This window comes from Gymnoscopelus braueri (assembly GCF_963280865.1).
Source record: "Gymnoscopelus braueri genome assembly, chromosome: 18".
Taxonomy (NCBI): domain Eukaryota; kingdom Metazoa; phylum Chordata; class Actinopteri; order Myctophiformes; family Myctophidae; genus Gymnoscopelus; species Gymnoscopelus braueri.
Genome location: NC_137618.1, coordinates 17,656,126 through 17,670,198, shown reverse-complemented (window position 1 = coordinate 17,670,198; position 14,073 = coordinate 17,656,126). Strand labels below are relative to the sequence as shown.

The following is a 14,073-nucleotide window of genomic DNA, read 5'->3' as shown; positions in this document are numbered from 1 at the left end:
TCTTTAAAGCTGCAATCTGGAACTTATTTTAATAAATAAAACATTATTTTAACCAATCTGTAGGCTATGGTAGAGTATGTTTATACAATATAACTAGTACATCTGCAGTGGTTGGAGTTGTTCTCCCTGCTCTGCTCTTCCACTGACTCTGGTGTTGGGTAGGACACTAGCCCCATTTAGAACCTCTCCCTCCGCTATGTAGCTCCAAGATGAGGTCCTCGTGGCCCGGTGCCGTTTTAGCAAAAATGTTCCGCACATTTTCCACTTTACGTTTATGTTTTTTACCCCTTTCTGCACATCGTATCCAAAAAGTAAAGGTTTTCTGAAATGCTCTCAGATGTTTTAACTTTTAGAGTACAATAAAATCTATCCGAGTTGAAAAAAGCGTTTAAATAGCTTCTCTCCAAAATGTTTTTAAGACATACCCGGAAGTTGCGCCCGTAGAGAATGAGATAACATTACTGATTCCCCTACTGGTCAAATGTTGAATCGCATCTTCTAATGCATAATATTATGGAACCGGCTGAGGAGAGAAGCGATTTAAACGCTTTTTTCAACTCGTTGGATAGATTTTATTGTACGCTGAAAGTTAAAACATCTGAGAGCAATCTGAAAACCTTTACTTTTTGGATACGATGTGCAAAAAGGGGTAAGAAACATGTAAAGTTTTCGCTCAAACGGCACCGACAAACGAGGAACCTCATCTCGGAGCGATACAGCGGAGGGAGAGGTTCCGATTGGAGCTAGGTAGGACACCTATACTGCAGCACTACCTGAAGCTCATAAGTGCAATTACTCCCCTAGGGTAGAAATCGTATCTCTCATGCAGGAGACCTGGGCTTACATTTTGATACCAATACTTTTGTACTTTTACTCATGTAAATTTTGAATAGCCTACCTGACTTTTACTTGTAACAGAGTATTTCTATTGCAGTATTGATACTTTTACTTAAGTTTTATTTATTTTTTTACTTTATCCACCACTGGCTGTGTGTGTACTGTGTAAAGAGCAACCCAGTGGCTGTGAGAGGAACTGGACTTTAAACTCCAGGGTGCGCACTTTGACGACCGTCCCTAACTGCCCGTTTTACATGGTCGGTTTCAAGGCTCCCCCGCTACCCTTCAAAGTTCGAACAAACTTTCAAACTCTACAAACAAACCTCCTGGTTGCCGGCAGCTAAATAAGAAACGTCTGGGAAATTAGAATCTAATTCTCTTGATAAATAAATAATTACAAATAACTTTATCTGATCTATTTTACAGGCTTGATGCAGGGGTTATATTCAAAGTATAAAACAAACAACAGTCAAATAAATGTAACGTCTAAAACAATGTATTCCATGTTACAAATTATTTCGTGTAGCATAAAATATAAACCAGCCATAAACAGATGGTAGATTGCACTATGGACTAGCCATGGATACACGACGGTCGTCTGTCAAGACCGTCATGGATGAACTTCAGCCTGGTGTTCGCACTTTCTCCATATCTGCCCCGTACATCTACATAAACTTTCAGATTTCAAATAGAAAGTGCTTACCTCATGGCCACGGATGTTACAATTCTTTACGGGCTCTCAGAAGTACCCGTATCTTTCGTATTGTTCAATACAAAGCATTTTAATCCGATCGGTGGCCATTTTCTCATAGTTATAATAATGTATCAGAGTGCAATATATCTCCCAACCGATAGGGTCGCGCAGTTGAAAGGGCGAAAATACGGAGAAAATGGCCACCGATCGGATTAAAATGCTTTTTATTTAACAATACGAAACATACGGGTACTTCTGAGGGCCCGTACATAATTGTAACATCCGTGGCCATGGGGTAACCACTTTATATTTGAAATCTGAACGTTTATATAAATGTACGGGCCGTAAATGGAGAAAGTGCAAAGACCAGATTGAAGTTCATCCATGACTGTCATGATATGACATTCATGTTTCAGGGCTACACTGTGGACCTACATTTTGCGCGAAGAAAACCACATCCTGCATTGTGGCTTTAAGAATAGGGCTTCCTTGAAACCGTCAAGGTCCATGTTTGTATCGTGAAATTGATGAAGTTGTTGAACTTTAAGGCCACAAAAAGAAACAAAAAGTAATCCATTTTGTATTAGCTTTTCAGCCATTGCTTTTATTTATTTTTTACACTAACTCGGTCCGATCGACATGTTCTACTGGGTAAGCTTTGGACTCGTTTAGAACAATGTTTGGCTTTTACGCGCAGCAGTATGCGCGTATGTAGACAGGGAGTGGCAAAAATATCAATATTTTTTTTTTTGCCATAACTCCCAGATCTATTCGTATAGAGCATTGATCAGTACAGGGTTACTTCAGCAGCAGGATCTTTAATGGACCATTCGTCGTCAATAATCACGCAAGTTACGAGGGATGAGGAGGAAAACGCGACTCGTCGAGAGGAAGGTGAGTTTTGGAGAAAGTTTTTTAAAGTCTTCTTTTAATGCCGTGTTGCGCATGACAAACTGTTAGAAGTGGCAAGCGCTTGGGTTGCAACATTGTGTCACGAACATTAAAGTGTAAAGCGTTTGACAACATTGGATACATGTTGATGATCGCAAATGCATCGGGAGAAACTTTTCCACTGATTCGAATCGTGATCAACTTTGAAGTTAACTTGCAGCAGCAGCCCGGGCGGTAGTACTGTAGGCCTGGTAACCGGAAGCCTCGCCCCAAAACACGCTCGCCCCGCTCGGCCCCAGTGGTTCTTGTATTCTTGTACTGAGGGAAAGGTTAGAATTAAATCCTATTTCTAATATGGAATCTAGAGTTGCAATACCAACCCTGACAGCCCATTCATCCAAACAGAAAAGTCCTATCTGATTGTATTACAGGATGTTAAACCCCCCAACATTGCAGCTGTACGGAAAGTTTGAATTATTCTCTTTATATGATGAGCTACTTTCTGTCAATACATTCCGTGCAGGTGAAGTGCTGGAGTTTGGAAGCGCTCGTTTTCCATAACGCAACGCCCTGCTGCCTCCTGCATTATGTGCAATTTTGGAACAGGTGGTATGCAGGATCGTTGAGTGACTTCCAACGAGCGCTTCCACACTCCCAACACTTAGAAAAATAATTACCTGCACGGAATTTATTGAGAGTCACTCATAACATGTCCTATGGTGGATTTTTATGAAACAAAAACTTTGCAGATAGAAAGAGGATAATGCAAGCTTTCCGTACAGCTGCAATGTTGGTGAATTTAACATCGTTTAATACAATCTGATCAGACTTTTCTGTTTGTATGTATGGGCTGTCAAGAGTTGGTATTGCAACTCTAGATTCCAGACTTAAAAAATAGCTTGCGGCTAGGTTTAGGCATATTTAACTGATGTTCCAAGCTCGCCGGATTTCCCCCCGGGGTGATTGTGTTTTGGGGCGAGCGTTTTGGTATTCTTAGGCCTTTATCCACGGGGAGCCGCCTTTTAATGCGTCATTTAATCCATAGTTACACGGTGTCGCCTGCCGAAAAGAGCTGATCTACAAGCTCACAACGTGTCCTACGTGCTGGGAGCTTGTAGAGCAGCTGTTTTCGAGGTCGTAGGTCAGCCCTGTTCGGCAACAGACACCATTATGGGAAGAGAGATATTTTAAAGTTGGTAGACCTAGACGTGATTATGTAAACACTAGCTTGATGAACCTAGAATGAAGCATAATAGCTCAAACATATATTTTTAATTATTATTATCCAATGCTGTTGCTACAGTTTTAACAGTTTAGGCATATTGTTTTGGACGTATCTATTAGCGTACACAAATATATATATTTAATATCATGTTAATATGGTATATTCCAATCAATTGACAGACTCTTCCTCCAAAGCCTGAAACGAGAACTAACCACCTGTTATGTAATCAGAATGTAGCTAAAGTCTAAAGCAGCTCCACAATGAATGTAACTGTTTTGTGTAGCCTGCCCATAGATATAACTGTTGTTTGAGTTTTTTGTACACAAGCAGAACTTAGAGACATTGTTTTAATCTACTATCTATGACCGATAACCGATAACCTTATTTTTAACTCTATGGCAATAACACATTCACTCTTCTTTTATTCCATGGAAATTGCCCTTGATGCCACAATCTGAGTCACCCTAACTATCTTAACAGAAGCAGCTTTACTTCAATTCAAATGTTAGATTCTTAACTTTTGATAGGTCTATATTGAGATTGAAGTTTTATATTGTAATGAGCAAAATAATTTGTGTGTTTTTGTGTTTTTAAAGGCACAGGTGTCTTTTAAAACCTGTGATCATGCTGAAAGCTAAATAAACAAACCTAAAACAATTCCTCCTGTCTATAGAGGAGACAGAATTATGTTCATTTTGAAAAATATTGATTAGACTGTGATACCAAAATATGAATACAGGGATTTTCTCCTGCTCTGAGCAGGGTTTATGTAGCAAGAGTGTGGTGGGTTTTATATGGGGATGAAGTATAACTAATAAGCTTTATGGACAATAATAAGGCTGGGTGACATTCTTGAGTCCTAATTAAACAGCATTTTAAGCCAATTGAAAAGCCACATTATATTAAAGATGATGTAGAAATGTTCCTGGAACATTCCTGGATTCACATTTTAACTTAAGTGGAGTGATTAAGGGTTATTAATTCAGCAAAAAACATCTTGATTTATTATGAATTTGAGTTGTGTTCCCCATTTGTGTTTCTTACTACTTCAGCACTGTACTACGAATAGATACGACACGTTGTGAGCTTGTAGATCGTTTTTTTTTTTTCTATTTTCAAATGTATTTATCTTTTTGAAGATTTTTTAAAGAATTGCCTATAATGTCCAACACAGAGTCGCCAGGTTGAAAGTTGTTAAAGGCATTTCAGTCAGACAACTCTTAGATTGGATTAGAATATATATTTATTAGCAATATATATTTGCAAGCTTAAGCATGGTATAGAAACAAGAGGAAGCATGGTTTGGCGTCAGGCCTCTGAATCCATTCACTCCCTGTAAGGATAACATTTTAATGAATGTTACATGCCAATTAGCATTTACAGGGAATGAATTAAACCCCCAAGGGGATCTAGAAACAGAGCCTACAGGTGGATGCCGGGGAGGCGGGTGGGATGACTTCATGGGCGGCAGCGGTAAGCAGCGAACGGCGGCAGCAGGTAAGCAGCGAACGGCGATAGCAGGAACTCAGCAGACAGCAGCAGTAGTAGCGACACACATCAGCTCAGCAAGACAGGGCAGCTAGAGTGAGCAGGTAACAGCACAGTACCTATAACCACCCGATCAGGAGGAAAGTGCATGTGACTAGTCACCTGATCGGTTGGCCCAATCCCTTGAGTTGCCTGGCCTGAACTAGCTCCGTAAACTGCGCCTCATAGTGTGTAACTTTGCCCTGTGTTTACATAACAAAACAATAAATGCTTTACGAATCATTTCCTGTTATAGGCTACCAGCAATTCTCACCCACTGGAGTAATGTGGTGGTGTTTATCTGCAGAAACACACTGCCCTTTCGCTGTATTTTGGTGTTTTCACTGTTTGCTTTGGTAGACGGGGTGTTTTTGAGATACCAAAACAAACAGTTAAAACACCAAAATACAGCGAGAGGGCAGTGTGTTTCTGCAGGTAAACACCACCGCACTACTCCAGTGGCTGATAACGGCTGAAATAGAGGGAAATGATGGGTATACAAAAATATGTATTATATAAACAAAGGGCAAAGTTACATACTGTACTAACTATGCCTTTAAAGAGTACCTGCAGCCAGTTGTTTCTCTCAGGTATAGCATCTGTCATGTGCTTCTTGTCTGAGCTTGCAGTTATTCCACACAGTAAAATCCTCAGTGTTCATTTAACTCAGATGGAGAATGCCGCATCTTGCTACTTGTACCTGTATGAGTGATTGACAAATAAATCCTTTTTGATTCATTCAACTCTGAGAATGAGAATGGACCTGGGTCTGTATTTGGGTCTGTATTTTTAAACCCTCAGAGGTGTGATTAACACAGGATGTTATTGTGCACAGGTGTCCTCAACGCCATTTACTGTAAGCCTTTTATTCTGTCAATGGCAGTTTATAAGAATAGAGTTGAATGCCCTCACAAAGCTGCAATAGCCTATAGACATTTTATAGAATAAAAAGTAGAGAATAGATTTAATTAAAAACGTGGCTATGGCTATTGCCATATTTTTATGCACCCTGGATTAGTATTTGGTACAGGTTCATGGATTTGGGAATGAAAGAAACTAAGAAAGTCCTCAGACACTTGCAGAAGAATTGTATAAAAAAATAACTATTGATCAGATTGATTTATGATGCAGACCTTTCAGCGTTACATTTGACTTTGTACACAGTACAATTCTGAGTGTTAAATTATTCAGTTATAATAAAGTGTACAAATGTAACCAGATGGACCCGTAAGGGTGTACTTTTGTACACATAGCTTGTGTGCTCGTTTGCATATGGTCCCTGAACAGTATTGACTTCAGCCACTGGAATGTTGGCGCTGTTTGATTCAACAGGGTAAATATTGCTTATCAGCGTCAGTGTGGTGAAATGGTAAAGTCATGCAATGGAGTCAGCAGACCACAAATTGTTGACAAACAGACAGAGAGAGGCCTGCGCAAATCTGTAACTACCCACACAATAGTGGTTGCCTAAAGCCACGTTAGATTAAGCCTGCTTGTGACCAAAGTTGCAGGTCTGAATCCCTGACAGACTGGGAAATTCTGTGCATGCTAAATGAACAGGTCTTGCTTTTTGACTCAACAATTGTCACCAAGGTGTCTTTGAGCAAGGTACGTGTGTGTGTGTGTTCTGTAGATCATAATCATATATCGGTATGAAATGTATAATTAACGGCGGCCCAGTCATTGTTGAGAAATAAACCCCGACAGGATGAATGAATCATCCTGGAGGGGTTTATTTCTCAACAATGACCAGGTTACCGTCAATTATCCTGCTTATTACACGGCTACTTAATAAATGAATACATACATTGACCCAAAAGTAACAACAAAACAAAGTTTTTCCTTGCTTACGGTAATGAAAGTATTCAAAAAAAATTATGCCTCGGAAAACAACAGGAAGTGTTGATCAAATAGAATACATTTTCGGTTACTGCATTGACTATTTCTCGCTTCAAATGTTTTCAAAAACATTCTTGAGAGCAATGTTTAGCTATAAATTACATTTGTTTACATGGCTGCCGCGTTGGATACAGCATAAAATCAAGCAGCTGCTCCGAGTCTTTGATTAGACAGTGGTCTGTTATTGAGCTCATCGGTCATTATTCAGAAATAACACACCGCTGAATTCAGTGATCGACCAATCTGAATCAAGCATTCAACCAAGCCATGTAATAAAGACGGATAATAAGAGCCCTAAATGTGTGTTCACAGCTATCTACATTGCTGGGGGACCCGATGATGCTCATTGCTATGGATTCCCTAACCCAGTGTTTCTCAAACTTTTTCCATTTGAAGGACCCCCAGTTGGATATATATAATATTAGGCCACAGACCCCCATTTTTTTTTTCTCCTTTTAATCTGTGGAACCTCAATCTACACTGTAAAATCCTCAGTGCTAATCTAACTCCCCCAGTATAAAAATCCATTTGGTTACATTTGTACACTGTCGGAGTTACAGAGCTGTAAGTGTCCATTTGGTTCCTGACTATCAATTATTTAGCAGGGGACCCTTTCAAGGACCCCTGGGGGTCCCATGGATCCATTAATGGAAAAGGGAAATACTCAAGTTAAGTAAAAGTACCTCAAAATTGTACTAAAGTACAGTACTTGAGTAAATGTACTGGTTTACTTTACCACTGATGTGATCCATCCTCTCTGCCCGTTCTACAGTCCTGACTAAAATGAAGACAAACCTCACGCTTCTCATTTCCTAACATCAAAATAAAAACAGTGAGAGCAACCAACCTCATATTTCTGAGGGAATGATTTTGCAAACAAGGATGCTAATGAAGCCGGTAATAAAAGCCACCACCAGAAGCCAACACATTCACAACATTTTTTATAATTTTGGTCATGTTCCATTAGGTCAGTCACACATTTTAGATCAGATCAAAGGTAAAATCACACTCACATGCACATGCACATGCACATACACTACACAAACACAATGGCCTTGCAGATGTTGCCTGAAAACAGAATCTCACATGTTGTTGATCACATGGTAGAGTTATATAAAAACATTTTAAAGTAATAATTCGACCAGCAGTGCACACTTCTACTTCAGTTGGATTATGTTCTCCAACTTTTTTGTGTCTGCACAGTTTTTAGTTCCATTTCCACTTACTGTATAATTCAACTCAACTCAACTCCGACCAGAGCTTGTGTGTTGTTCCCCTGCCCCTTTCTAGTACCTAGTTTGATCAGAAGGTGGCAGCACTGTCAAGGTAACTTGCACAGGCCAAATCCAGCATGCCCTTGGATCACTTCCTATTGGCCAAGGGTCATGGGCCCAAGACGTGAGGAGCCAAAGAGGCTGAGAAGGGGCAGCTGTGTTTGGATCTTCTTTTATTTCACTGAAAGTCTCCAAGCAAATCAGAAACTTCATTAAACAATCAATAGTATATAATTTAATCAAATATGTCCATACACTGATGATTCCTTGCAAATATATTCAGACACCACAATGAATGTGTATTCCATATTTTATAAGATTGATTTCCTTATTCTACTTCAGATGTACTAACCCTTTGCGCAATTACATTCCTGGTGCATGTAATGGCCTTCAGCTCAGGTGATTCTGAAATGTAATACACAAGTATTTGGTCATAAGCATGTAGTGTAGATAACACACAGTTCTAACAAACAATGTGGGAATATATATAGATATATTTAATTGCAATAATCTTTCAGACCAGTAAGTGACCTTTAATATGTCATCCTTCAATTCTGTTGACGGTTTACAGTAAACAACTACCACGATATTAGATACTGTCAACATAAATGTAAATACGTTTTCCATGTTTAGCCCACACATTACTACCCTACAATGTTTCAAAGTATACACAGATGTAGCTCAAACTTCCAGATGATACTGTAAGCCCACCTTATCATGTCATGGACATCTGAATTTCACAAGCTTTTCTCAGTAAGACTAAAAACTGCATTAAAACAACAATAATGTAATTATGGGAAGCTAAACATGCTAAAACGTATATTCCTGTTTATAGGGTATACATTTAAGGGTGAAACTAATGTTTTACTCCCCCCCCCATATACACTTTTTATACAATTAATTTCAGGCTCTACGATTTGGTAATGGCAATAGTTCATATTTCGAAGATTTCACCGTGACACCACACACACACACACACACACACACACACACACACACACACACACACACACACACACACACACACATACACAAAACATTTGGCTTTTCAGCAGTAATTATCAAAATGTTTGAATCAGGGTGTTGAAGACATATATCAATCTCCAGCACCATGAACCTGTCATACAAATCGCTCTGCAGGGTGAGAAGCATTTTGTTAGATTGTAACTGCGTATCGAGTGTCAAAGTGGCAGAAAGTCGGCTGTGGGAAGGGCTCATTCCTTCTCCTGTCTGGATAGGAATAGAGGTAGCCAAGTAATGAGCCATGCATATCCCGAAACGAGGTCATATGTTCCCTCAGCCCTGTATTCCCTCAGCCCTATGTTCCCTCAGTTTAGGGTTAAGCTTGGGGTTAGGTTTATGGTTGGGGTTAGTGTTAGTTTTGTAAGGGAACATAGGGCTGAGGGAACATAGCTGCGCTGCCCCTGAAAGTGACCCAGGTAAGCCTGCTTTTAGCCGGGCAGGCTAAAATGCGGTGTGTGGATCTGGTGAGCAATTGTCAATTTCCCTCAGAAAACTTGTCACCTCTCTGTCTTTACTCCTTGGAAGAAGTGGTGTGAGAGATTTTTAACCACTTAAGCCCCAAATACACAACATAAAGAGGGGAGTTAGGCTTACACTAAGGAAAAGAATGTGTCTCATCGTGATCCGTTGTGAGTTTATAGATCTGCTATTTTTGCCATTGTAAAAATAGTCGCTAAAATGTTTGTCATTTACCAAAAAACAAAACCATGCACTCCAATTTGGCCTGGATCTAATACATAGGCTGATTGTAAAAAATAGAATAAATAAATGACAAAATAATGAAAATACTCCGAGGGTGCAAACTCTTCTCACACCAACTGTCCTGTCTTTCCTTCCTGGGATATATATGGCTGATTGGCATTTTTTTTACCATGACCTTGACATGTGACCTTTTTGTATCTTGTTTGGGCAGCTTACTCATGAAAATCTACCCATCCGTTATTCCCATCCATATGTTATTTTATTCACACACACACACACACACACACACACACACACACACACACACACACACACACACACACACACACACACACACACACACACACACACACAGCTGCAAGCTAAATATGACATGGTCTCTGAAGATTTTGCTACTTGTTCCTTGTGAGATGATAGACAATAAATATGAAAACAAAACTTTATAGCCTGGCCTGTATTCTTTTTTTACCGCTTTCTCTTGGACCTATTGTAGTTTCTATTGTAGTTGACAACTGCAATGGCAGGTAACAAAACAGCAAAATGTTTGATTCTTGATTGAATGAGACTTAACTGGTTAAAGAGTAAATGTGATTTTGGATCCAAAGTCACTGCTTCTTTACTGAAGTTTTTGAAGGACAGTTTAACCACCATCCCCATTCTGGGGTGAACATTCGGCGAAAATAGCAGATCTACGAGCTCTCAGCGCATCAGGGTTTAAGTGATGTTTTTGGATATTGCATTGTCGACTCTGTTGATTTGAAATTGATACCATAACAACCAACCCTTCCCCCTGATATTTGTTTTAAATTTAATACTGTCTTTCCCATTTCCATGTCATGTGTGTTTAATTTTTTTTTTAATGCTCACTATTAATAGCCACACTATTAACAAAGCAACAATCCATGCATTCCAGTAAAAAAAAACACACACCAAACGAAACAGGAATCATGTATTCAGTACACAGCTTTAAGAATCCAGATGAAACATGGATATATTAGCATATTTACAAGCTCGCAACGCATCCTGCTGGGACACTTTATGAGCCTGTAGATCAGCTATTTTCCGTGTGCAACACGGCGCACAACGAAGTATAAATCGGGCATTAGTGTTGCACTTTTTGACCTCTAATTCGGACACTCACTCATAGTACAAGGAGCCAGTGTCGTCTGGGCACCCTGGATTGTGTTTATGTTGACATTTGCGATGCAGACTTGATCCCCGGGAGTACACCAACTTAAACACTTTTTTCCCCTTCTAACTTTAAGCTTTATCTCAACGCTGACACTTCAGTGTTCATGTGCACCGGATCAACACTCGGCTTAGCAGTCCCTTCCTGTGGGTTGTAGGTGACATAAAAAAGGTTTTGTTTGTGCCTCCGTTTATGGCCTGATGTGTGTGCACGCGGGGGCTATATATACACAGAGTCCCAATCATTAACCGCTGTCAGCAGCTGCCGTGACAAGCTATTTTAAGCACTCTGATGTGTAATATCAGATGAGATGATGTGGAGGGCAGCGTGATGTTTTTGAACACTGCCCAGTCTCACCTGCCCAGTTCCCTCACATGAGTTTTCACACAAACCTTTCAAGTAGGGACCAAGACAAGTATGCTGGACAAGCATGCCCCGGTGACATGACTATACTCTAGGGGCCATAGTCCACTTTTGACCCCAATTGAATGTAGCAGTCATCACCCCCAACACATTGTAAACGTGCTCGAAACTGGGTCAGACTTGTTTTGTGGATGAGGGTAAAGCCGCACAAAGCTGAAGAGAATTTAGTTTTTAAAAAAGTTTATTGATGTTAATTTCTATTTTCACACTACAGTAATTTGAATTTAAGAATAATAGGCTAACTTTGAGGCTAAAAACATCTGTGGGCTAGATTTTACAGGATAGAACTGATATAGAACAAGGAGGCAACTTCTGTTACCTTTTGTAACTTTGTAGGTTCGTCTTTGATCTAAGTGATTTATGATGACCTAAAAATAATTATGTTTCATCAGTGCTTATGTAATAGTTTTGCATTCTTTTTTTTCAAATGGTTTTATTCTACCTTATTTTTAGATTAGTTTTTATTCAATGTAATTCAATTGTTTTTTGGTTTCTTGATTTTAAACTCCTAGTTTGCATTGTCCAAACGTGGCTGGGAAATTATTATATTAGACTGGTTACTGTAGCAAAGGAAATTATTGAAATTAAAGTTCCGTTGATAATTTGGGGGTCAGTATTGCATTATAAGAGTAAGAATAAGCATCGTTTTTTATTTAGTTTTTATTTTCATGTACAATTTCATTTTAAAATCTCTACAGTATTCAGACAACAGCACAGTCTCAATAATACATAATTGTCTCGACAAGGTAGATATTGTTCTTGAATATCTCAGCAATTATGGCACATTTGCAGCACCACAGCAGGTTGACAGGTCTGTGATAAGTGTCATGCTGATGCCACAGGTTCAGTGTTGTGTGGGCTGCATGCTAATCTTCTATGCTGACAGCTCCGAACTGCCATCCGCAGGCTTAGCTAATCTGTCAAGCTTTTTCTTGCAAAGAACGACACTCATCACTCATCTTGTCGCCTGATTTTGTGCCCTCCTCAGTGAATGTGCCAAGGAACTGCTACGTTAATTGGATTGTTGATCTTGAGGACTATATTAGCCACTATAACCCTATATTCGTGTGACGAATAGTCTACATAGCTAATCTACAAGCTCAAAACGCGGCATGATGTGACATGCTGTGAGCTTGTAGATCTGCCATTTCTGAAAATAATTTAAATACATTATGCTTATAATGACATGCCCAAAATAGGGATGCCAGGTTGAAAGTGGTAAAAATAAATAGGCGATTATTTTTTTGTTTGTAATACATATTGATTACTGGCAAACATTCAAGTGAAAGATGAAACCAGTGGGGTCAGTTGGGGTGTTGGACCAAAATGAATCCAGCTGGGTCGGATACCTTGACCTGGAGGGACTGAGCATTGCCCAGCATGTTGTGGGGATGTTGTGGTTCACTGGCTTCCCTGTTCACACATAACTGTTTGCATAATTGGACTTGCACCAAATGAGTTTGTTTTTCAATATATAATTTCAAGACGGGTCTGCTATGCAAATTGAAAAGGAACGTGTGAGTGTATTGCATATCAAATAGCAGCGTAGAGTAGAACTAATATTAGAAAATGTGGCAGATATTGATTGGTACTTAATGTATTTTATTAAGATTATATAAGATAAACCTTAATTGATCCCCATGGGGAAATTCAGGTGTCATAGCACCAACCGCAGTAAAAACAGGATAGGTAAAGGACAGGTCAGAGAGTGTAGAGCTAAACCCAGATAGATACGAATAAATAAAATAGTCCAACTTTAATTAATGGCACACATTATAGGTGGATGGTACGTGTCTAACCCTAAGTAAAAGGTTAATGAATACATTAATTATATATTTATTTAGTAGGTAAAGATCTGTTCACCCTTTGCTGCTGCACTGCAAAAAATAGCCCCAGCCAGGCAATGTGAGAACGATTCCGTCTCGCAGGTGTGAATATTCAACTCTCATGTCTGTCCTCCAGGTGCCAATGCAGTATCTCCGTCGAAGAAGCCTCGCAGTCGAGGCATCTTCCACAGCCTCCTGTGCTGCCTGTGTCACAAGGAGACAGAACCGCCTCCGGTCAACAACAACGCCCCCTTGCTGGTGGAGGAAAATGGGACGGTTTCAAAAGTAAGTGGTGCCCAACCCACCTGGCAAGACACTGTGTCTGAAGCTTAATTTATACTCCCATCGGACAACGGCATTGCTTGCCAAAAAGAACACATTTTCAAGCCAAGAATGCAAGTTATTCTTCTTGGCCAGCAAAATGTCATACTATGAAATATAAATTAGGCTTCACTCTTGCCCTTTGTGGCGATATCATCTATCTCTCGCCGTCCCTCTGCGTGGTCCTTCGCGCCGCAGGAGGTCAGCGTGATTGATAGACACATGATCGGCAACACATGGTT

At 39.7% G+C, this 14,073-nt stretch overlaps 1 protein-coding gene across 1 annotated transcript in view; it reads left to right on the top strand.

Moving 5' to 3' along the window:
- The first annotated feature begins 2,018 nt into the window (after positions 1-2,018).
- The window catches only part of LOC308073887 (carboxy-terminal domain RNA polymerase II polypeptide A small phosphatase 1-like), a 30,606-nt gene continuing 18,551 nt past the window's right edge, over positions 2,019-14,073 (top strand). Inside the window, exons 1-2 of the mRNA XM_080413127.1 lie at positions 2,019-2,425; positions 13,647-13,795. Of these exons, the coding sequence (XP_080269253.1) occupies positions 2,353-2,425; positions 13,647-13,795 (222 nt within the window). The 5' untranslated portion in view covers positions 2,019-2,352. The remainder of the gene's footprint in view (positions 2,426-13,646; positions 13,796-14,073) is intronic.